Below are 24036 nucleotides of genomic sequence, written 5' to 3'. Positions count from 1 at the left end.
TTTTGGTCTCAGGCAGTCAGGCAAAACGAACTGGGGAGGGAAACAGGAAGATGGGCTTGTTCACTGCCAGTGTCTTCTTATTCTGAGCTGAGGGGGAAATGGTAGGGGGAGCTGGCATAACCTTTTCTTTGGTGAGTCAGCTAAGAAGGAATTTCTAGAGCTCCAGTGATGTATAAGTGGTGGTTTGGGTTTGGATTTTTAAAGCTGCTGCTTCTTTTAAAGCAGCTTTAAGACATAACTCAAAGCACAAGCAATTGGGAAGCATGTGGAAAATGATAGCATAGCTTCTTACTAGGGTAAACTTGAGAAAAGCACTCAGCTTCTCGGGGCGTTTTCTCATCTATAAAATGGGGATGAGAGTATTGTAGGGTCATTCAGTATTAACAGTATGTGAAAGGGCTGGGTCCAGGGCCCTGTCTATTTCCTTTCCTGTCCTACGGACAGACTGCAGTCATTGAGCTCAAGAGCAGAAAGCACTTATTATTCAGTTGTTTGATTCTATTATCATGACTGTCATTATTCATTTCATTCTCACAACCGTAGGAGACAGCTCATCTACAGACATCCAGGAAACGGGAGCAGTTCAGAGAAATTTTATTCGAACCCACCTTGTCTAGTTTGCTTCTTAGGTATTAGAATATGTGTGTAGGCTTAATCAAGCTGGATCTTCTTGGTCCCATCTTTAAATAGACTCGGACCAAGGGGGCAGCCCCAACCTGGCCCACTTTGAGAATGAACTCAAGGTGAAGCTTCCAGGGCAGGAAAGAGGCCATTGTCAGAGGCAGTCACTGAAAGAGCTAAAAAACGACTGTTTGCTTCCCCAATTCTTTGGGCATTTAATCTGTACTCTACCAGTTTCACAAACTCATCTGAGGGGGAGATGAGTCCTTTATTAAGCAGTATGGAAATGTATTACTGGTAGTCTTCCTTCTGCCATCTCCCACTAAACACAACCTCCTCCTCATCACCCGACAGCCACTTATCACCCTATAAACAAGAGGGAACGGGGAGTCTCCTTTTCAATCCCCTCTGCTGGCTAGACTGCAGAAGCCAGAATAGGAAGGCTGAGTCATCTTCCTCTCGAAAGAAAATCTAAGTGTACCAAAGGCACATAGAACAGAAGTATGTTCTCTATACAGATCATTTGTTTCAACACATGGCTGCTTTTTTAGGGTATCAACCCGAGCTGAGGATGTCTTCTATCTGCTGCACACAGTAGTTCCCTTTCAGTGTCATCTGTGCCATCTCATCCTCCACACCTGGTCATCGCATGACTGCAGGCACCCCACTAACCGGCAAAATGGCCACATCGCACATTTACCACTTCACACTAAGCCACATATTGCACAGCACAGGCAAGAAGGGCCCGCTTGAGGCCTGCTTCATCCTCGGTTATGGCAAGTAGCTCCATGCGAGTCAAAGCCCTGGCCTCAGATGCAACCAGCAGGATGGCACTCCCAGCGCCTCATCTGTTTCTTTCTCCCAGCCAAGGCTAGGAAGACCAGGTAGATGGGACTGTTCCGTTTCATTCATGTACAGCTGTGATTCCTGAAAATTGTGCTGTGTGGTAGGGAAAGTCCTGGCTTTTGTGCTTGCCCCTTGGAATGTGGTACTGGGTTATTTCACAGTGGTGGGGTAGGAAGAATAAAGCCCCAGCTAGCCTGCGCTGCTCTGCGGTTGGGAAATTCACAGCCCAGGTCAAAGGAAGACAACCAGAATCTGTGCATAAGCCCAGGGACCCACAACTGAGCTCCTTCCCCACAAAAAGCAGGGCATGCCCATCTCTCTGCGCAGGCTCGAGCAATAGAAGAGACTAGCATTATTGTTATTTTATTTGGACTTTCATTATTTTTAAGCAGAATTCATACAGCCATTGATTATACAGTCATTTCTTAGTACTCTTTTCTTTCCACTTAAGAAATCAGAATACACCATGATGAGGATGCCAAAACAAGACTGCTGGTTAATTACCTAGGGTATAAATACACACTTAATTGCTTGACACTTTATTGAACACAAGGCAGGATGAAGCATCTATGCTTTCGTGGTAGAGCTGAAGCAGCAGATGGCACAGCTTTCCTTTGCGGGAAGGTGTGTGCATCCCCATCTTCCCGTCTTGTTGTGGGAAGACTAACCCATGTTCTGTCGGTTGCCATAGCCCCTGGGATGGGTGTCCTTCCAGTCGTCCCACTCCCGAGCTTGCTGGAGTGTTCGCTTGTCGTCCTTTTCCTCCTTCTGCTCCTCATCCTCCTGTTGCCGACCTGCTCTTTTGACCTCTGCCAAAGCAGCAAAAAGAGAAAGCGGGGGTGAGAAACTGAGGCAATGTCGGGGCCTTGGCACCGCTCTGAACACAATGACCTAAAATGAGAACAAGGAATATAGCCAGCTGCCTACCCCAGGCCAGCCCAAGTGGGGAGAGGACATGTTCAACAACAGAACAAACGATGCTCTGAGTGGTTTTCCTAAGAAGGCAACAACAGAAAAGTTGCCCCTCAGAATGAATTCTACTTTGGGAAAGAAGTCTTGGTAAAATGGCCAAACACCACCCGCTCAAAAACAAAAACACACCAAAATACCAACCGACCAAATCCCCAGCAAACCAAAAATATTTTGGATTTATAATTTGTGACATGCAAGGGAGGCACGGGCGGAAGGTGACTTTCCCTCCTCCACCCATTTCCTGTTTGGGTTCTACAATTCTGCGTGTGTGTAAAATGAGTAATCCCAGGGTAACTGAAAGTACCGGAAAGGAGTATCTGTGTTATTTTGCACACACTTGGAATTGGGTCCGAGGTCCACATGCCACTTGTCACACAGTGTACACCCAAAAGAAATTGAACCAACTGCTACAACTCTCTTTTGCATTATTATTATTTTTTGTGACGTGAAGGATCATTTCCTGGTGGCCCTAAGTTGGCCCGTGGGAACAGTGTCATTACTATGATGAAGAATGAAATACATGGCGACCTGATCCTTTTAATAGCTTAGGAGTCTTACGTTCTTTTCTTAAACCCTTTATCGTAAAATAAAGAATACTAGAAATCATATATATAATGTTTCCCTGAAAATAAGACCTAGCCGGACCATAAGCTCTAATGCGTCTTTTGGAGCAAAAATTAATACGACCCAGTCTTACATTATAGTAAAATATAAGACCGGGTCTTATATATTAATTTTTGCTCCAAAAGATGCATTAGAGCTGATGGTCTGGCTAGGTCTTACTTTTGGGGAAACACGGTAATTAAGTTTTTATAAGGGGGCTATACCTTTATAGCTTTCACCTGGGTCAACAAATAGATCTGTACCCATCCCCAAAGCGTCTCCGTGAGCGTCTTGTAAATCACAGGCCCTTCCCTGCCCCAAACGTAACCACTGTACCACCTTTTACAGTAATAACTTCCTGGATTTATTAGTTTTATGACCCAAGTGTGCCTCCCAAGACACCAGACTTGTCCATTTGTACATTCACGTTTTAGTCAGTGATCTTTAATACAAACTTGTGCAACCATCACCACAATCCATTAAAAAACTTTTCTCTCTCAGAAGATCCCTTGTGCCCATTTACAGTTCTTCCCCATTCCCTCCCTCCCCCAGCCCTTGGCAACCACTACTCTGCCTTCTGTGTCTATGGACTTGCCTATTCCAGACATGTCATATAGAGAATCATGTAACACGGCCTTTTGCGGCTGACTTCTTTCCCTTAGCAGAATGTGTCTGAGGTTAGTCTTGCCCATTTAAAATATTTTGCTATCTCTTTAATCTACGGGTGCCTCTTCCATCCAAGTTATGTCTTGAAGAAGCTAGAGCATCTGACCTGTAGTTTCCCCAAATCTGGATTTGGTTGATTGCAGACATGTTCCGTATTTCTGCAGATTGGCAAGTTCATGCACACGCTTGATCTGATTCGGGGTTGATCTCTTCGGTGTGATTACAGGCGGCGCTCTGTTCCCTCATGGGAGGTGGGGCACATAATACTTGTGTCTCATGTATTGTCATGTTACCAGCTGTTGATGCTTGATGCCTGGATCCATTAATTTCCCAGGGGTCTCAAAAAGGTGATACTCTTAATTTCAACATTTATATTTTATTAAATAGACTGGTTTTATAAAGACAGGCTTCTCCTCATCTACTATTTAGTTACCCAAGAGAAAGGGCAAGGTAAATGCTTGCCTCTTTTCACTTTACTTATCACGTTTCAAGATAGTAAATTGGTTCCTTATCATCCTCTGAAGTTTTTGTTTTTAATTATGAACTCATGGATTTAAATATATTTGATGGGTTTCAACCAATTGCAATGATTTCTAAAAAAATACTTAAACTTTTCAGTTTTAGAATTGTTCTAGATTTACAGAAAAATTGAGAAGATAGTAGAGTTCTTATACTTTTGTACCCAATCCCCTCTATTGTTAACATCTTACATCACTATGGTTTATGCATCACAACTTATGGACTGAACTGATACATTATTAACAACTAAAGTCCATACTTTATTCTGATTTCCTTGGGTTTTTGACATTTTTCCTAATGTCCTTTTTGGTTCCAGGATCCCATTCAGGTCATTAACATTATATTTAGTCATCATGTCTTCTTGTCTCCTCTGGCTGTGACAATTTCTCAGACTTTCCTTGTTTTTGATGACCTAAACAGTTCTGAGGAGTGCTGGTCAGGTATTTGTAGACTGGGCCTCAGTTCGGGGCTGCCTGGTGTCTTTCTCATGATTAGACTGGGGTTAAGGGTTTGGAGGAGAAGATCACAGAGGTGAAGAGCCCTTCTCATCACATCAAGGTTCACACCATCAACATGACTGATCACTACTGGTGTCAACCTGGACCACCTGACTAAGGTAGTGTTTGTAGGGTTCCCACCTGTAAAGTTGTGCCTCCCCACTCCCCAAGATAGGAGTATATACACAAATTATTTGGAATTTTTCCGTAGTGGCGATTTTTCTCTTCTCCTCCCACTTATTGATTTAATCATTTATTTCAATCACTATAGACTCATGGATATTTCTTTTATTCCTTGTGTTATATTCCAATTCTGTTATTTCCCTGCTGAAATTCTTCCAGTTTTGGCCAATGAGAGTTCTTTCAGAGCCTTTATGTCCCAGTAACATACCCCAATTGTCCTTTTTGTGTGTGTGTGCACTTGTTTTCTAGGACTACAAGATGCTTCAGACTCATCTTACAGATTTCCTGCCCCATCCCTAGAACCAGCCATTTCTCTAAAGAGCCCTGGTTCCTTTAACTAAAGAATAGTATTAGAAACTAAGATCTGGGTGCTGGATGCACTCGTTGCTACTGGCAATTGTCCTTTTTAAAGCCAAAATGGTTCTGGCCAGTGGAAATACCTTCAAACTAGTTTTTGAGTACTTTTGATATGACCCTAGTAGTCTTTGAAAGCTTTTTCCCTATCTTTTATGACAAGATCTTCCAAGCTCATCTTGTATATTTCCTGCCCCAGACTTGATTTCTCTAAGACATCCTGGTTTCTTTTAATGGGAATGGTATTTCAAGACCACAATCTGAATTACTAGGTAAGCTCATTGCTAATGGGCTGGTCATTGTCTCTAAGCCTTTTCAATGAATAAAGCAAAGGTGTGTATGTGAGTGCGTGTGTGTTTACTTTTAAAGAAAACTTCTCATGAGTTCATATTCAGAACTACAGGGTTGTTTTATTTCTGACTTAAAACTCTTTTGAATTACATCTGTATTCTTCCACACTAAAAGTCTTAGTTGTCAAAGACAGGATGACAGACTCAGAATATCTCCTAAGTACTCACTTCTATTATCTCACATTACACACAATCTTGGAATAACGCTAATAACACACTGTAACCAATATAACTATTGAGAAGTTTTTTTGTATATGCTTCCCCCATTTCTCCATTTAAAAAATACCTACATTATCTGAGCGTTGAGATAAAGGCATTACATACTCTACTCTCTCCCTTTTAACCCTCATTTAGTCTTAGTTCTACAAGTAACTATTTTTTTAGAGCCCGCCACCTGTCCTTATGTTAACGTATCTCTCATCATCTTGATTGTCTGAAGCTCATTCTCTGGCAAATTCCTCAAGAAGGAACAATAGTTCCTGAATTCCTGCATGTTGATAAATGTCTGTAGCCTTCATACTTAAAAGTCAGTTTTACCAGATATAATGGCCTTGGCTCACATTTTCCCCCTTGAGTATTTTAAATATGTTACTTCATTTTCTTTTGGCATAAAGTGTTGGTGTCAAAAAGTTTGAGAGTGATCTAATTTTCTTTCTGTTATAAACCACCTGCTGTTTTTGCTGAAACATCCACAGCATTTTTTCCTTTTCTTTCAAATCTAGTAATTTTATTAGAATGTATCTTGTTATTGGTCATTTGGGGTCAGAATTCTCAGGTACACAGTGCTTTTTCAAATCAAATTTTTTTTTCAAGTTCCAGGAAAGTTTCCTTGATATTAGTTTTAAGCATTTATTCTTTTTCCTTGCTTTGGTTTTCTTCTCCAGGTAATCCTATTACCCATATGCTAGGTCTTTGCTATCTTTAATATTTGTCACTTTTTCTCTAATCCTGTTTATTTTGATTTAAAACATTTTTCTTTTTACCTTAGTAAGGCATTTTCTGTTGTGTTCACTCCTTGTTTTCCTCTGCCTTAGCCTTCATTTCTGAAATGATTCTTATTTTCCCCAAGTTGTCACATTTGAGTTTTTCTAATCCTGCTTTATATCGTTCTTCCACGTCTTACATAATTTTCTTAATGTCTTCCAACTCATTTTTAAACAGTGTATTTTAGATTTATTTTTTGAGTGTGTATTTCTGGAATGCTTTTGATTCTATTTCCCCTTATAATAATTTTGTGCGGACTTTGACGCTGATAATTTTGTTCACTTTTTAACAATTTTATTGATATGTATTTCATATACCATAAAACTCACCCATTTACACTGCACAGCTCAATGGTTTTTATTAAATTCAGAGCTGTGCAACCAGCATCACTATCTGTAGTTCATTCATGTGTGTAATACGTTTTCCTGAACTTTTAGAAATAAGTATGGTTCAGGGTGGCTTTTCTAACTTCACAGAGGCTCCCTTTCTGCTGTTTTTATGTGTGTTAAGAACTATGACTTGCTTGATTAGAGTTTCTGGTTCTGATCCTCTATTCTACTTTGAGTTGGACTTTCCTTTTCTTTATTGTGCCTGTTCTGTTCAATCTCAATTCTATTCTCAGCAGTTTCTCCTCAGTGTGGGAACCTGTCCTCGAAGGGAAATCTAGTGGGTCATTTTCAAGAGTTCATTAAGGACCAGACTACTCCATCCCTTTCAGACATTTGGACCATGGATCTCTTGTATCCACAGTTTTTATTGGTGGGCAAAACCCCTCTCGTTTCAACTGCTATTCATAAATTGGACTGCCGCACTTTTTAGTGAGTATGTTTGTTGTTATGGAATTCTCCTGTTTGTCAGATCGTTCATATGGTCTGTCAACTCTTTCTGCTTTCCTTCTACACAGATGCCAATCACTTGTTGATCTTGTGGTTGATCTTATGGGTGATTTCCTTTACCTGTTTTCATTTTGAGGTTCACAGGGATAGTGTCACCTAGTTTTATTGTAAATATTGTCCATAAGTTTTTTCTTTTGTTTTTATTAAAGTAGAATGTACATGTAGGAAAAAACACACATAGTATAGCTCAACAATTTTCACATATGAACACATCCATGTAATCAGTACAAAATTCAGCAAAAAGGTTGAACTAACTATGGGTCTTCAGCCGTAAGTGACAAATATAGCTGAATTTTGTAAACATAATTATGAATGAAGAAAGCTAGATACAAAAGTATATACTGTATGATTCCATTCATATGAAGTTCAAACCCAAGTGAAACTTGTGACTATACTAACATTTATTTATCCATTCTATTATGTATGGGCATTCAAATAGTGTCCAGTCTGGGGTATTACAAATAATGCTGCTATGGACATTTTGCAAGCCTTTTGTGGACATATAGTCTTATACTCTTAGGTCTATACCTAGGGAGTAAAACTGCCAGGTCACGGGGGTATACATATGTTCAATGTTTGTGTGTCACCATCACGCCCTGTCCCAGATTCTCCATTTCCATTGCTTCCTCTTTTCTATGTACTCTGGACTTATTTTGTCCTTATTTCCCTCAACTTCGTAAAGTAGGACCTTAGGAATTGATTGTATCTGTTTTTTTTTCTAATATAAGTACTGAGAGTTATACGTTTCCTTTTTAGAACTACTTTAGTTGTACCCCACAAATTTTGATGTATTTTCATTGTCAGTTAAAAATGTTTTCTAATTTTCTTCCTGACTTCTTCTTTGACCCAAGGGTTAAGAAATGTGCTGTTTAAGAAATATTTGGGGGTTTCCTAGGTATGTTGTTACTGATTGCTAATTTAATTCCACTGTGGTCAGAGAACAAATTCAATGTGATTTCAATCTTTGAAAATTTATGGAGACTTATTTGATGGTCCAGAAGATGGTTTATCTTGGTGAACATATCATATGAATTTGAAAAAAGGTTTACATTTTGCAGTTGTTGGATATAGTTCTTTAAATGTCAAATAAGTTAATGTGGCTGCTAGTGTTGTCCGTATCTTCTGTGTTCTTACTGACCTTCTGTCCAGTAACTCTATCAATTACTGAAGTATTAAAACCTACAACTATGATTGTACATTTGTCCATTTCTTCATTCATTTATGTCAATGTTTTCTTCATGTAATTTGAAGCTTGTAATTAGGCACAAGCATGTGTGATCGCTACATCTTCCTGATAAATTGCCTCTTCTATTGGTATGAAATGTCCTTTTTTAATATCTAGTAACACCTTTTTTCTGGAAGTCTACTTTATCCGATATTACTATAGCTTTCTTGTACTTACTGTTAGCACAATATACCTTTTTAAATTTTTTACTATCAATCAGTCTGTGCCTTCATAATTAAAACGCATCTCTTATAGACAACTTACAGTTGAGTCTGATAATCTGATTTCTAATTTGAAAGTTTATTGCATTTACATTTACAATAATTATTGGTATGGCTGGCTTTGGCTCTGCCATTTTGCTATTGGTTTTCTGTTCATCTGTTTTTTTGTTCCTGTTTATTCTTGCCTTCTTCCCTTTTAATTTCTCTACTGATTATAGCTTTGTTTCTTTGCATTATTTTTTTAAATAGCCTTTTTTAGAGAAGTTTTAGGTACACTGCAAAATTGTATGGAAAGTACAGAGTGTTCCCATATACCTCCTGCCTAAATGTAAGCATAGTCTCTCTTGCCATCAACATCCTGACCAAAGTGGTACATTTGTTGTAAGTGATGAACCTACATTGACATGTCATCGTCATCCAAAGTCCACAGTTTACACAAGGGGTCACTCTTCCTGTTGTACCTTCTGTGGGTTTGGACAAATGTAATAATGACATGTATCTACCATTAGAGTATCACACAGAGTAGTTCAACTGCCCTAAAAATCCTCTGTGCTCCACATCTTCATCCTTCCTTCTCCTCTACCTGTGGCAACCACTGATCCTTTCACTGTCTCAATAGTTTTGCCTTTTCCAGCATATCATAGTTGGAATCATATGATATGTAGCTTTTTCAGATTGGCTTCTTTGGCTGAGCCATATGCATTTAGAATTCTTCCATGTCTTTTCATGGCTTGATAGTTCACTTCTTTTTAGTAGTGAATAATATTCCATTGTTTGGATGGACCACAATTTATCCATCACCCACTGAGGACAACTTGGTTGCTTCCGAGTTTTGGCAATTATGAATAAAGTGCTATAACCATTTGTGCGCGGGTTTTTGCATGGATCTAAGTTTTCAACTTATTTGAGTAAATACCAAGGAGCACAACTGCTGGATCGTATGGTAAGAATATGTTTAATTTTATAGCAAAATGGCTGCACCATCATGCATTCCCACCAGCAGTGAATGAGAGTTCCTGCACAGCCTTGCCAGCACTGGTGGTATCAGTGCTCTGGATTTGGGCTCTTCTTATAGGGGTGTAGTGGTATCACTGTTATTTTAATTTGCATTTCTCTGATGATATATGATGTTGAGTATCTTTTCATGTGCTTATTTATCCTCTGTATATCTTCTTGGGGGAAGTGTCTATTCAGGTCTTTGGCCCATTTTTTTTTAGAGTGTTTGTTTCCTTATTATTGAGCTTTAAGAATTACTTGTATATTTTGGGTACCAGTCTTTTATCAGATCTTTTGCAAATATTGTCTGCCAGTCTATGGTTTGTTTTCACATTCTCTTGATGTGTTATTTTTTAAAATGGTTGCTCTAAGGCAGGGGTGTCCAAACTTTTTTCAACGTTTTTTACCAAGGGCCATATGCAGTAAAATACACAAACAGCCGGGCTACTCACTCGAGGTGAAGTACGTATTGCCTCACCTGGTTTATTTAAGTAAACTAAATATATTTTTGGAATTTGCTGTGGGCCAATTAACAATGGATTGCAGACTGCAGTTGGCCCACGAGCCGCAGTTTTGACACCCCTGCTCTAAGGAATACAATATTCCACCCTAACCTCACAGTCTACTTAGAGTTAATATTGTACCATGTGGTATAGGCAGCCTCAAAGATGGAGCCCAATGATCCCAGTCTTCTGGTATTTGTGCTCTTAAGTAGTCCCCTCCCACATTGTATCAGGTTGGGGACCAATGTAATATGGCAGAAGTCATGGTATGTCACTTCCAACATTAGGTTATAAAAGATACTGAAGCTTCTATCTTGCTCGTTCTCTCTTCGATCATTCATTCTGAGGAAGGAAGCTCTTAACCTGTGAGCAACCCTATGGAGACAGCCATATGGGGAGGCCTCTTGCCAACAGCCACATGGATGAGTCAAAGAGCTGGAAGCAGATCCTCCAGCCTGTCAAATTTTCAGAAGACTGCAGCCCTGGCTGACAGCAACCTCAAGAGATCCTAAGCAAGAACCACCCAGTTAAGCTGCTCCTAGATTCCTCACCCTCAGAAACTATGTGGGATAATAAACGTCTATTATTTTAAGTTACTAAGTTTTAAAGTAATTTGTTACACAATAGACAATATGCGCCACTTCATATAAAATAGAAAAATCTCACAAAAAATAGTGCCACTTACCCATCCTTTTTGCTATAGCTGTCGTATGTATTATATGTACATACATTATAAGCCCCCAAACAATATATAATTTTTGCTGTAAGAAGCCATATGTAGTTTTAAAAAGTTGGGAGTGGGGGGAGATAGCCCTTAGTATTTACCTACATAATTACCATTTCTGCTTCTCTTTATTCCTTCTTGAATATCCAAGTTTCCATCTGGCATCATTCCCTTCAGCCTAAAGAACTGCCTTCATTTTTATGGATATTGTCACTGGATATAAAATTCTGGGATGACAGGGTTTCTTCCCCCTGGCCCTTTACAGATGTTCTCTACTACCTCTGGCTTCCAGTTTCTAATGGGAAGTCAGCAATGATTCCCATCATTGCTCTGCTATATATAATGTGTACTTTACACTGGCTGCTTTTAACATTTTCTTTTTTTGGTTTTCAGCAATTTCATTATGATGTGCCTATGTGTGGTTTTCTTTGTATTTAACATGCTTGGGGTTTGCTGCAATTTCCGTATCTGTACGTTTGCATTTCATAGATTTGGGGAAATTTTCAGCCATCATTTCTTCAAACATTTTTTCTGGCCCCCTCTCTTTATTTCTTCTCTCCTACTGATATTCCAATTGTATGTCTGATAGACCTTTACATTGTTCCACAGGTCACTGAGGCTCTGTTTACTTTGTTCCAATCTTTTTTATTTTTCAAATTGGCTAATCTGTGTTGATCTATCTTCAAGTTAACGGACACTTTCTTCTATCACTACCAATTTATTAAGCTCATCCAATCAGTTTTAAACTTCTGCTACTGTAGTTTTCAGTTCCAGAGTTCTTCCCCTTCTCTGCTGAGACGTTTTATCTTTTCATTCATTACAAGCATATTTTTCCCTTTGCCCTTGAGTATAGAAATAAGCTGCTTTAAAGTTATTGTCTGCTGATTTCAGCATCTGAGTCATCTTGGGGTCGTTTGACTGCTTTTCCTCTTGAGTATAAGTCACATTTTCCATTTCCCCCCCATATGTATAGTGGTTTATGATTGAATTCCTGACTCTGTGAATGCTATGCTGTAGAGATTCTGAATTCTGTCTCATTCCTCTAAGAAGTACTGATTTTTCATTTTAGCAGGCAGTTAATTTGTCTAGAACCAAAATTCCAAATTCTATTCCCTCTGCACTGGGAACCAGGTGAATTCTCCCAGTTGTTGCAGCCCTATCTAGGGTGCATGGAGAATATGTTGTACATGCAGAGCTAAGGAGTCAGCCAGAGATTTGGGAAGGGTTTATATAGAGAATTGGGGTTCCACCTCTGTGGTTCTCTCCTTTTTGGGATACCTTCTAAATTTCAGTTGCTATAGTCACCCTGAACTCGGTGCTCCCATTGTTCAAGCAATAAGACTGCAAGTTTCCAGTTTTACCTACCCCCACATCGCAGCACCTGCTGCCTGTCTATAGGTGAAAGGCCATAAAAAACAGGAAAGCCTTTCCAATGACAATGACCACTCTTCTTTGTGCTCTAGTGGAAACAGTACTGGAACTGGAAAATTTAGGGTCCCGCAGTCTGTATCTGCTGTTGGTCACTCTCCAGTGCCTTCAGGTAGTTGTTTTATAATAGTCTGTCCAGCTGTAATTGTTATCTGTAGGATGGTTGACCTGATACAACCTGCTCTGCTATTACCAGAAGCAGAACTGCTACCCGTGGATTTTTGGTTTTGCTATCTAGCTGCTCAGTCTGTTTTTATGCCACGGTATTTGAAGAGATTCAAAAACTATGCTGTCTCACTGCCCCCATCCTCCCAGAAGCATCTGCTATTTATTTTAATAATAGATGAAATAAAATACTGCCTAGAATCTACCACTCAGAATCTTTGTTCAGATTCTTTCTGCTCCTAAAGGACAACAATACTTGGCCTGAACGTAACTGCTAGGGAATAAGGGACCAGTAAGTGTAACTACTTCCCTCCCGCCCCTCCATACCTGATGTTTGCTTGGCTATTCCCTGATCTGGTAATGCTCCAAATTTCCGATGCTGTTCATACCAGTCATTCACCGTCATAGATGCCAGGCTTGGATAACCAGCTCCAAACACTCTGCGAGAATCACACTACTTTTAGAAAACTCAACATAAACAGCACCATTAAAAAGCCTCTTCTCTTTAGCGACAAACCTGTGTCTATTCCATCCTCCCTCCTCTACCCAGCCACCTACTGAGGAGTTGTGCCAACTCCTGTGAGGATATGTAAAAGGGGGCACCCAGAAAGGGGCATTAAAGTCAAGAGCTTTCATGAGAAGATAAACAGCCCAGGATCACCTCCCAGTGAGCAATCCCAGAGGCCAATGCCCCCCAGAGCAGTGATGACACCATGACAGGGGTATTTATAGTTGGTGCATCTGAAAGATGCACAGAGGAAGGAGCCTCCCCTGCCACCCTATGGAAAAACATCTCAAGAACTCAGGGAGGCAACTACATTCTTTTGAGAACTGTAGCTAATGGCAATAATGGGAAGCAATTTAAAAGTGTACAATTGTCTATTAGATTCCTTTCTCGTTTCTGTTTTCAATTAATTAATTCACTAATTACTTTAGCTGGTTTCCTTTTGAGTCTCTTTTTAAGCTCAAGTGTGAGGGAAATGTCTGCTGAAGACAGAGAGAGAGAACATATAACAGATGAGGTAATAGCCCTTTGATGAACAACAGCCCCCCAGGTGGGGCTATGACCTTTTAGCAATGCCCATTCTGTCTACTATCATGCAATACAAGGGAACCCCAACAGCAAGGGGCATGCAAAGGCACCCCACTTTTGTAGCACTACCTACTTGGCTTGGGCCGCATTCCGAGTGAGAATGAAGGGTTTCATTGGAGGCCTGTCCTCACGAGATGAGTGAGAAGTTGATGCCTATAAAGGAAATTAATTTCAGAAATGCATTTGCCTTTTGCCCACCCCATTATGCTGACTCGTAAGTCTTCGGGCGCTTGAAAAGCCTGGATTCAAAATTCACTCACTCCCTACATATCAGTCTCTGAGACGTATCATAACACTAATGGTGGAGGTTGCTTAGCTCTTCTGAGGATGCCTGAGAGAAAGAGAAAGCTCTCAGGAATCACCTCACCATAAGTAAAACATTACTTGGTTTAAAAATATCCCCCTCCAAAGGAGCCAATAAAGCCTTCCTCCATCTTCCATCTGAATCCCTTGGGCCTGGCCTTCAGTGCTAAAGCTGAATTAAGACCCTTCTTCTAAAACCCCTTTCAGAGTAATTATGCTATTAACTGTCAAGAACCCCCCAGGGGACTTAAGAAGGGGCTCTTCCTAACTCAAGGCGGGAAGAATGGCTGAGTGGTTTCCATATATAGATGTATTGAAATGTTTCAAGGACCTTGGCTGTCCAGGAGCACAAGGAAATAGTCTGGTCAAAGAAAAAGTGTTCACTTAGATCTAACTGCATCACTTCCAAAGCCAATCTCAATACCAAATAAGAGCGTTAAAGAAAAAGCGATGATAACAAAGGGGGCAGGGAGGACCCAGAAGAGTCCAGCCTCACAAGGTTTGAAAACCACTCATCTACATATGCTCCAGGGCCCTTATGGTCTCAGACCACTCACTGTTCATTCTTTGATCCTTTAACAGGAGGAAACAGGTAGGTGTTACTTCTAGGCAGAAGCTCCTGGACTGATTAGCATAAATTGAATTAGGAGGAGGTTTCTCTGAGGACTGAAATCAATGCCTGTGACCAATTCACGCTGTATCAGAACCATGAATAAGTGGCAGCAGAGGCTGGTTTTCTGAGGTGGGAGCTCCCAAACAGGGTTCTGATCGTGTTACCCCGGGTTCTCTGCCAGCAGTGTCAGAGGGTGTCACTGTGTATGCTTCAATTCGGATTCCTCCCCAACCTAAACACATTCCCCGCCTGTCATTTTATCATCTTCTTTCTACTCTCTCCTCTCCCCCAGTTCCACTTCTGCATTACCACCCTAGTCCTCGGCCTCTGTTTCCACACACAGCCAAGCACAGATTTTAAAGGCCCACCTCCCAGTGCCTTCCTTTAGCACTCATGACCTCCCACAGCCCAGGCCAATTTCCACAATTACAGATCACCCCAAGTGTTACAGGTCAGCAAGCACTGGGGAACACTCCTGTCACTAGAGGGAAAGCCACCCTACTGAACCTTGAGCTTGAGCCTGCAGCCACTGATCTTAATACATAAGAACACACGTTTTTCTGGAGACTCACAAGGATGTTCATTCATCGCTCTCACAGAACGTTCAAACCTCCGCTAGCAGCTTTCTGAGCTGCAGAGGCAGCGCAGTAGCAAGCTCACCTCTTTGGAAGAGTCTTTTCCTTTCAGGATTGTTATCTCCTGGTCAATGCTCTCAATCTCTTCTAAGCTGATGCCAATCCACCTTCGAAGGTGAAGGAGGTAATATTCACGGACACGTTCATCATCTGCCTCACCACTTTCCACCGCAGATTTCAGGGCAGACAGCCTCTGCTCCATCTCCTTCTTCTGTTTGTACCTGTCCCACAGAAAAGCATCACAGTGAACTTCAAAATAAAGAGGTTTCCTTCAAAAGAAGGCCACAATAAGACTTCACCTTTGCAAGTGACCAGCCAGTCAGCATGCCGATTTCCACTTTGGCAAAAACAGACTCTATACCCGAGAACCTGCCACCAAGGCAGTTCTCTACAAGGCAAGACTACAAGGCAAGGACGGGACTGGCAGGGGCTGACCAACACATTGTGCAGCCAGGAAAACAGAGGAAAATAGAGAAGTAACCTGATCTGAGCAACTGCTCCCATCGTCTTTAGAGATGGGAGTGCCTTAGTCATTTTACCTTTCTGTACCATTTTACCTAGTATCAACCTTTACTAGGCTGGGTACTTAGTAGCACACAATATCCATTTGGCAATTACAGCTTCAGAGAATCTCAGAACCTCAGGGGCATTTACCTGCCATTGATGCAGGAATTCCTTGTGAAACAGGCTGAAAAATGATCATCTTTTCTTTTCTGCTGGGCAACACACCTCCAGCTCTGACTCATCCCACTGTAATTTAAAGAGTCATAACGACCCTGCCAACCTTTTCCAGGATGCATTCTAGTATCTCATGTATCATTCCTTTGATAAATATTTACTGAGTTACCTATTATTCGACAGGCACTGTTCTCACTGCTGGAGACACAGCTGTGTATACAAGAAAGTCCTTGGTTGGGGCGGCTGGTTGGGTCACTTGGTTAGAGTGCAGTGCTCATAACAGCCAGGTCACCGGTTCGATTCCCACATGGGCCAGTGAGCTGCGCCCTCCACAACTAGATTGAAAACAACGACTTGACTTGGAGCTGATGGGTCCTGGAAAAACACACTGTTCCCCAATAAATAAATGGAAAAAAAAGAAAGTCCTTGGTCTCCTGAAGCTTTCATTCTAGTGGGAGAAGACAGACAAAAACAAATAGATAAGGAGTCAGGTGGTGGTAAGTGTCGTGAAGAAACAAAAAGCAAGGTAAAGTGCACAACGGATGGTGCGAGAGGCTGCTACTATGTACAAAGTGATCAGGAGAGACGTCTCTGAGGAGGTGACATTTGAGCAAAGACTTCAAGGAAATAAGGAAGCAAGCCATGCCAGTATCTGGAAGGGTGTTCCGAGGGGGGAAAGCAAATACAAAGGTCCTGGGTGGGACATGCCAGGCCTGACATGTGTGAGAAATAGCAAGGAGGCCAGTATGGCTGGCACGGAGTGAAGAATGATAGAAAATGAGGTCACAGACATGGCTGGGGCCTCATTTGTAAAACCCTGTAGGGAATAAGACACAGTATATCAATATATTTTGAGTGAGATGGAAAAGCCACTGGAGACTTTTGAACAGAATACATGACATGAATAGCGTGACATGATAATGTTTTTTTATACGGGCCACTCTGGCTGTGGTGTGTGGACTGTAGCTGATGGGGGCTGGGAGACAAGGGTGGAAGCAGGGGAACCAATTAAGAGGATACTCCCACAATCCAGGTGAGAGAGAGTGACTTGAAATAGGAAGATGGTGAGACATGGATGTATTTAAAACATAAAACACACAGGATTTGCTGATTGATTGAATGTAAGGGCTTGAGGGAAAGACGAGTGAAGGAAAATCTCCATGGTTTCCAAGAGAAGTGTCCTGAAATATCTACGTCTGGAATCCCATTCTTTGCAGGTGTTCACCCAAATCTGAGGTCCACGGAGAGAGGTGTTTTTTTTTTTTTTTTTTCGGTGGGGGGTCCTTGAACCCTGAGATTTTATACAGAATTCTACATGTATGTGTTTTTCTTTCCCCCACAGAAAACTTCTGTCGTTTTTATGGAATTCTCAGTGAGGTCCATGACCCAGGCGAAGTCAAGAACCACTGCTTTGGAAACATTCTTTATTATAAAACCTGTTGGGCTCTTCTGCGCCATTTACCCAAAAGTGGGCACTTTGTGTAACGTTACCAATAACTCACAGCATCCGAGGTAGCCCTGTGAGCAAAATACTACAAAGGTCAATTCCTAGTTCACAATGAGAACTGGGAATTTCAAGATTTGTGTGTATTTCCTAGCCTGGCCATTTAACTAGCTATGTAACTTTGGGCACGTCAATTCTCAGAGCCTATTACATTATCTCTAAAATGTGTATAATAATATTTGCTTCATGGAGTTGTAAAGAGAATCACATGGAACAATACCCATGAAAGTGCTTTGTAAGGAGCAATGTAATACAAATATTAATAGCTGATAAGAAAATTGAGGCTACGAGGGGCTGGAAGATGCCCCACCAATTAAGTGGTAGGCACTGGATTGGTCACCCCAGGTCTGTCTGAGTCCTAAGTCCAGGCTTTTTCTGCTACATCATATTGCTTCCATCTTCCTGATGACCACTCTATCTGTCCCTCCCAAAGACACCTCAAGTACCTTCTAGGATCCAATGTCTGGGCTGGGCACCAAGAATCCAAAGATACCATTAAAGTACTAAAGATGCAATTAGTTAAGGTGTCTGACCTTTAGAAATTCCAAGTCTAGAGAATCACATAATTGATGCATAACGTAAAGTACAGTAGCTGGGGGTGGGGGGAGGGGCGGGCGGTGTGGCTGACAGGTAGGGAAAGGCTTCAAAGAGGACAGACTTTTGCTCTCTTTCTGCCCCAGGCTTCTATAAGTACTTCTACATGTACCTTGCTGAGTCTCTTACCTTTAATTGTTCTTTCCTTCCTCTTCCTTCTCCTTTAACTTGTCTCCCAGGCTTTATCCTTGGCGTTTTTCTCTACACGTTTTTCCTTGGCAAACTAGCCACACCCACCAAAGCTCCTAAATTTTTAGCACTAGCTACAAAAGTGCCTCACAGGTTTTAGTTACACATGTCCATCTGTCCATGAACATGGCTATCCAGTTGTCACTTCAGGAATTAAATTCAGCAAATCTAAAGTTAGACTCATTACTTCCTTAGCTTCTACTTCTTTATTGCTTTCAAAAGAATGGAGGTGCAGTTAATCAACCAGATTAATACTTCCGAAAGCTGGGAATTAGAGTAGAGAAGATACACGAAGATCCAGGTTTTGAGAGAGAGAGAGGATGTACCATTTAAGAGTTTTAGGTAGGAAGGCCTCGGTATGTAAAATCGTGGGGTGGGGGAGGGAGGACTTACAAAAAGTCAATCAGACCTAACAATCTGTTTTCCAATCACATCAGTGTTTCTTGCAAAAGTATTCTCTCTGATAGCGGTAACTTCATTTTTATCATTTCTTCCCAGCTGAAGTAATATTGTAACACATTAACCTGTCTTTCTGCCTCGTTCTTCCCTTTCAACATTCTATACACATCACTTCTTCCACTGACCTCCCACTACACCACTCTGACCTTCTGCCAAACCGGACCAGTCTCCATTCTCTCTACATCCCACAAAGTACCCTGCCTTGGGCTTCTGCTCATGTTGTGCCACTTCCTATCAGTCTATCCCATTTCCTCACCAGCCCCTAACTGTACTTTCTTATTCTTTATAGCCCTCACCACCTAAGATTACATTATTATTTACTAGCTTATTGTCTGTCTCCTCACCAAGATAAAAGCTCCACGAGGGCATAGACTATGTCTGGTTCTCCATTACCTAGAACAGTTCCTGGCACACACGAAAGGCTCAGTAAATACTTGTCAAGTGAATGAATGAATGTTCAGTGTTTTAGATCAGGCCTCTCCTGAGTTTCAGGCTACCAGATACATCACTTGGATGTGTCCTCGGCACCTTAACTGCAACATGACTCAATCCCAAGTTCGCCGTCTCCCCGACACCTGATCTATTCTTCCTCCTCCATTGCCCAGCTTGATGAGCAACACAGCCATCCACCTACGTCAGGAACACACATCTTCCTTGCTGCTTCCTTCTATCCTACATCCCACAACTAACTGATCACCAGGTTTTCTGCAGATTCAACCGTCCTAAATAGATAACTCCCCCGTCCCTTCTGCCATTGCCACAGTGAGGCCTCATCAGCTCTGTGACCTAAGGGGATCTAATCTTCATCTTCACATTGCTTCCTAACTGCCCGAGTATGCTAGTTAAAATGCAATCATGGCCATGCTGCTCTTTAAAAACAGGAAAACTCCGGTGGATCCCAATGACCAATCAAAGTTTCAGCTCTTTGGCATGGCCTAACAGTAACATTTACAGAATATTTACTAGGTGCCAGAGACTGTACTGTGTTCTATACCTTATCTTATTTACACTTCTTAACCCTGACGTAGGAACCGTCATTACTTAGATCTCACAGATGAGGAAAACCAAGGCCAGACAGGTTAAATAAGTTACCCAAAGTCGAATGGCTTATAAGTAAAGCTGGTTCTCAAACCCAGGTCTCTGATTCCACGACCTGTACTCAGCCACAAAGATACGACCATAGCTGGCTGTGAGTGCTTAGACACTGTGCTAAGTGCTTTTTATGTATGAGGAAGGACCTATTATTGTCCAGTTTTACAGAGGGGGAAATTAAGGAACTGAGAGATTAAGCAATTTATCCAAAGTCAGAGTCACTGAATGGTGGAACTGGAATTCAATGTCCTTCCCATGTTCCGAGCAACGAGATTGTTCCTTCACCTTCCTCACACCCCACCTGTCCTTGGTCTGAATGCTGCAATTCTTCGGCATCATTCCATCTCCCTTTCCACCACCCCTAGTGTTCTAACATCAGCCAATCACTTAGTTAGGCCCCACCCACACATCTCCACCCCAGCAGGGTTCTTCAATGGCTCTGCAGCTGGCTAATGCCCTCCTCCCCTCTTCCTCTAGATAATATTCCTGTTCATCCTTAAACAACTGGTCACAGGGTCACCTCTTCTAGGTAGCCTTCTCCTCTCTCCTGCTCCGTCTTTGGTTAGTTGGCCTCCTGTCTGCTCTTACAGTACCTTGTACATCTTCCTAGCACATCATTTATATTGCTACTGTGTCTACGCATCTTTTCCTCAGTGGACTGGATGCTCCTCCACGCAGACCACTCAGACTCACACAAATATTTACACTCAGTCTGCACCCATGGTGGCCAGCATAGTTCCTAGACACTGAGCACTCACTGAATGTTTTTTATTTATTTTAACTGACAATAAGCACCTTGTTTAAGGTCACACGATGAATTTGTGCCAGGACTAAGATTAGTTCAGGATGTTACACTGACGCAGTCCTGTCACAACAGAGCTTTTCAATCAATGGGCTGAAAGCACACCACAGCTGCAAGACGTTGTGCCCTTCAGACATCTGCCCACTGTGCCATGTGACTATTGCTATGCTGTGATGTGCAAGTGATTGGGAGACATTCTGCTAAACCACACAGCTGCTGTTGGCAACCATAGCGGAGTAGAGGTCTGATGGTGAGGCACGATCGTCTCAACAAAGGCAGAGGTTTCTTGAAAAACTCAGGAGAGTTTGCTCTCGCCGGAGCCTATGCTCAATAAAAACCAAAACAGTGACACCCCCCAAAAAAAACCACAAACAAACCACATGCACGCCCCCCAACAGCACTGCCATTGGACAGTCTTCAAATTATAGCTATTGACTCACCTCTGTATTTTAGCTTGTCTTTGAGATGCCATAGCAATGAGGTTAGGATAGGCCATGGAGGCCCCAGTGGTGTTATTCTCAGCTGAGTTGTTCTGGGTTTTGGGCAACTCAAACTCTGCCACGTGATAGTTTTGGCACTGAGTTAAGTATTTTAAAAAGTGTTCTCGAGCCCACTGCAGATGATCCAGACGCTTGCTGGCGTTGACTTGTTTCAAGGTGAGCGCTCCTTGAAATGCTGGCAACATCAGGTACTTGAGGTCGGTGGAAGCAATCTCTTCCAAATCTTCATTTGGGCTGCAAAGAGCAAAGAGGACACTGTGAAGCTTGGTCGGGCATTCAAACGGCAGCCCCCGCTACCTGGGGGGAGGGGAAGGCTAGGCTGGGAGTGAGGCAAAGGGAGGAGGTACCGGGAATGGAGGCCGTTTTCCTTCAATGAAAAGTGGCTGAAGGCTCACACTAAATGCCTCTGCAAAGAGCCACACTGGGGAGCAGGGGCGCAGGTCATCGACTACTCGGAAGAGAGGGGGAGAATGTAAACAATGCCCAGGTGATGGCAGTGGGGAGTCGGCAAGAAAGGTCGCCCATCTCAAAGGTGTCCTGCACCCAGGCTCAGCGGCTACCGAGAGGGGACCATTATTACCCTCCTTCTCAGCTGCTAGCCCCTCCCCATACCTGAACAAGTCGAGCTGCGATATCATTTCGGCAGCCGTGTTAAGGAGTTCTAGTCCCTTCAACACCTTCTCCTGGATCCTCCGGGAACCGGTGGGCTCAGCCGCCACTTCCACTTCGTCCAATAGCTGCTTGCTGGTTTCGAACAGCTCGGGGAGCCGCGGCGGCAGTAACTCGTCTTCCTCGGCCGCTGCCATCTTGGGGGAGGGAAGAGCTCCAAACACCTCACTTCCGGGCGCAGGGGCCACCCCGTTAAAAACCTCGGCCAGAACCGACGAAACCGGAAGGGGCGCTGCTCTGGGCCCGCCGCCCATTGTTACCGAAGCCCCGAACGACTTTGGGGAGCGGCTGGCGGCGCTGGCAACCGTTACCATAGACTCCCCTGACCGGCTGCCCGTTACAGGCGGGCGCCCCTGGGGAAACCAGGACCGCGAGCAAAGCCTGGGCGCCGGCCCCGCCCTGGGGGCGCCCGGCTGAATGCGGAGCGAGCCCGCCGCGCGCACGTCCCGCCAGGCACCCCCCCCAGCTCCCCACGCCGACGGCCCGGGGCCGGCGGGGCTGGACGCGCCCCTCCCGGCTTCCGTCGGCCCGCAGCTGGAGCTCGGGGATCCGCCCAGCCAACCCGCGCCCGCCCTCTTCCCGTTCACGTCATCCTCCGGCACTCGCACCACAACACATGCACACAACACACACACACACACACACACACACACACACACACACACACACACACACACGCTTTCAAAAGTTACTTCCTCTGTGAAACTTTCTTGACCCCCTCTCCCCCACCAAGTCACATTCTGTGCATCTCTATCAGAGCATCTATGACTGTATTACCGTTTAGTGATTTACGCCTCTAGCTCCCTGACCCGACTGAGTCTGATTCATGTTTGCACCCCTCTGGCCAGCCCAGTGCCTGGTACTTACTAAGTGCTCAGTGTCATTGTATGAATAGAAAAATAAGTGATCGGTTTGGAAAGCAACCCAGTGATGCAGATCTTGTGCCGTTCAGTATGTAGTTACTGGCCGTGTGAGGCTATTGAGCCCTGGAATGTCGCTATTTTGAATTGAGATGTACTGTCGATGTGAAACACACCAGGTTTTCAAAACTTATTACAGAAAAAGAACATCAAACATCTCATTTTTTACACTGACTACATTGTTGAAATGCTAATATTTTGTATATACTGGGTTAAATATTAAAATTAATTTCACTTGTGTCTATTCACTTTTTTAATATGCCTACTATAAAACTTAAAATTACGTATTGCACTCACATTTGTGGCTCACATTATATTTCTACTGTACAGCACTGATGTAAAAATAGAATTCCAGGACTTTGAAAGAAGGGATGTCATTGCTTTGAACAAATCAGTATAAATATACACTGATTACCTTACAACACATCCCAAGTTGTCCTGGGAGATTTAAGTTAAGTAGAATGCATGCTGCCTGTCCCGAAAAATAAGCTTTTAAACTATATTTTAAATTAACTACAGCTGAGAAGAAAAAACTTTCATGTAAAAACAACTAGAGGGCAATATAGGACAGTATATAACTCAGGGATATGTCATGTTGCATAGGCTGCTGGAAAACTAAGAAATCACAAGTCATTCTATGCTAGGCGTTCAGAAAGCTTCTTAGACATGACATGCAGTCATGGAATTTCAAAGTTGGAAGAGAACCTCAACAGAGGAAAACACTGACACCAGAAAAGTTAAGTGACTTGTCCAACCAGTTGTGACAAGCCAGTGTCTTTCTTCTAAATTCAATTGTTTTTATTCCACCAATCTTAAATTGAGCAGGATTTAAAATGATGGATAGGACCTTTTGTGTGGGACAGAATGAAGCCCTTATCTAAAACCACGCTTTGCAAGAGGGAGAGGAGAGTGGGGGCATACCTGTAGGTTGAAAAAGCTTCCCAGGTGATTCTAATAAACCTCCCCTTGCAATACCCCACTTTAGAAGCTGAGGAGGAAGGCAGGCTCTGGCAAACTACCTAGTATTTGATTTGTCTGGAACCTCTAATGAGTGGAGTACACTTTCAGGGTCATCTAGTGAACGTTCAGGGTCATCTTGGGCCAGAAATACAAAGGAGAAAGTACTTGTGGAGGAGACTTGGAGACTCAGTAATGGTGAGACTAAAGAAAATCTGTTCCTGTGCTTTTTGCTTGGATTAAGGCAGTGTAACTGTTGCCTAAGAGAGAGAGAG

At 42.6% G+C, this 24036-nt stretch overlaps 1 protein-coding gene across 1 annotated transcript; it reads right to left on the bottom strand.

The window, feature by feature from the left end:
* Window positions 1-1814: 1814 nt before the first annotated feature.
* Window positions 1815-22395, bottom strand: IGBP1 (immunoglobulin binding protein 1). The gene is made up of 6 exons (XM_019748003.3): window positions 21828-22395; window positions 21156-21449; window positions 15423-15618; window positions 13920-13999; window positions 13081-13193; window positions 1815-2276 (listed from the first exon to the last, which is right to left on the bottom strand). The coding sequence occupies exons 1-6, from the start codon at window positions 22196-22198 to the stop codon at window positions 2131-2133; spliced, it is 1200 nt and encodes a 399-aa protein (XP_019603562.2). The 5' UTR covers window positions 22199-22395; the 3' UTR covers window positions 1815-2130.
* Window positions 22396-24036: the final 1641 nt, after the last annotated feature.

The sequence above is a fragment of the Rhinolophus sinicus genome, chromosome 18, assembly GCF_057876585.1.
Source record: "Rhinolophus sinicus isolate RSI-liver-muscle chromosome 18, RSI-T2T, whole genome shotgun sequence".
Lineage (NCBI taxonomy): Eukaryota > Metazoa > Chordata > Mammalia > Chiroptera > Rhinolophidae > Rhinolophus > Rhinolophus sinicus.
Note: the sequence above shows the minus strand (reverse complement) of the source record. Positions and strands in the feature narration are given on the sequence as shown.

What these genes read in the sequence shown, in the direction of transcription:
- IGBP1 (XM_019748003.3), bottom strand. Translation starts at nt 22,198, where the DNA reads ATGGTAACGGTTGCCAGCGCCGCCAGCCGCTCCCCAAAGTCGTTCGGG. An exon ending in AGACAAGCTAAAATACAGAG is followed by an intron (nt 15,619 to 21,155) that starts GTGAGTCAATAG and finishes TCTGTGGGACAG; the next exon opens with GTACAAACAGAAGAAGGAGA. An exon ending in CGGAATGCGGCCCAAGCCAA is followed by an intron (nt 13,194 to 13,919) that starts GTAGGTAGTGCT and finishes TGATTCTCGCAG; the next exon opens with AGTGTTTGGAGCTGGTTATC.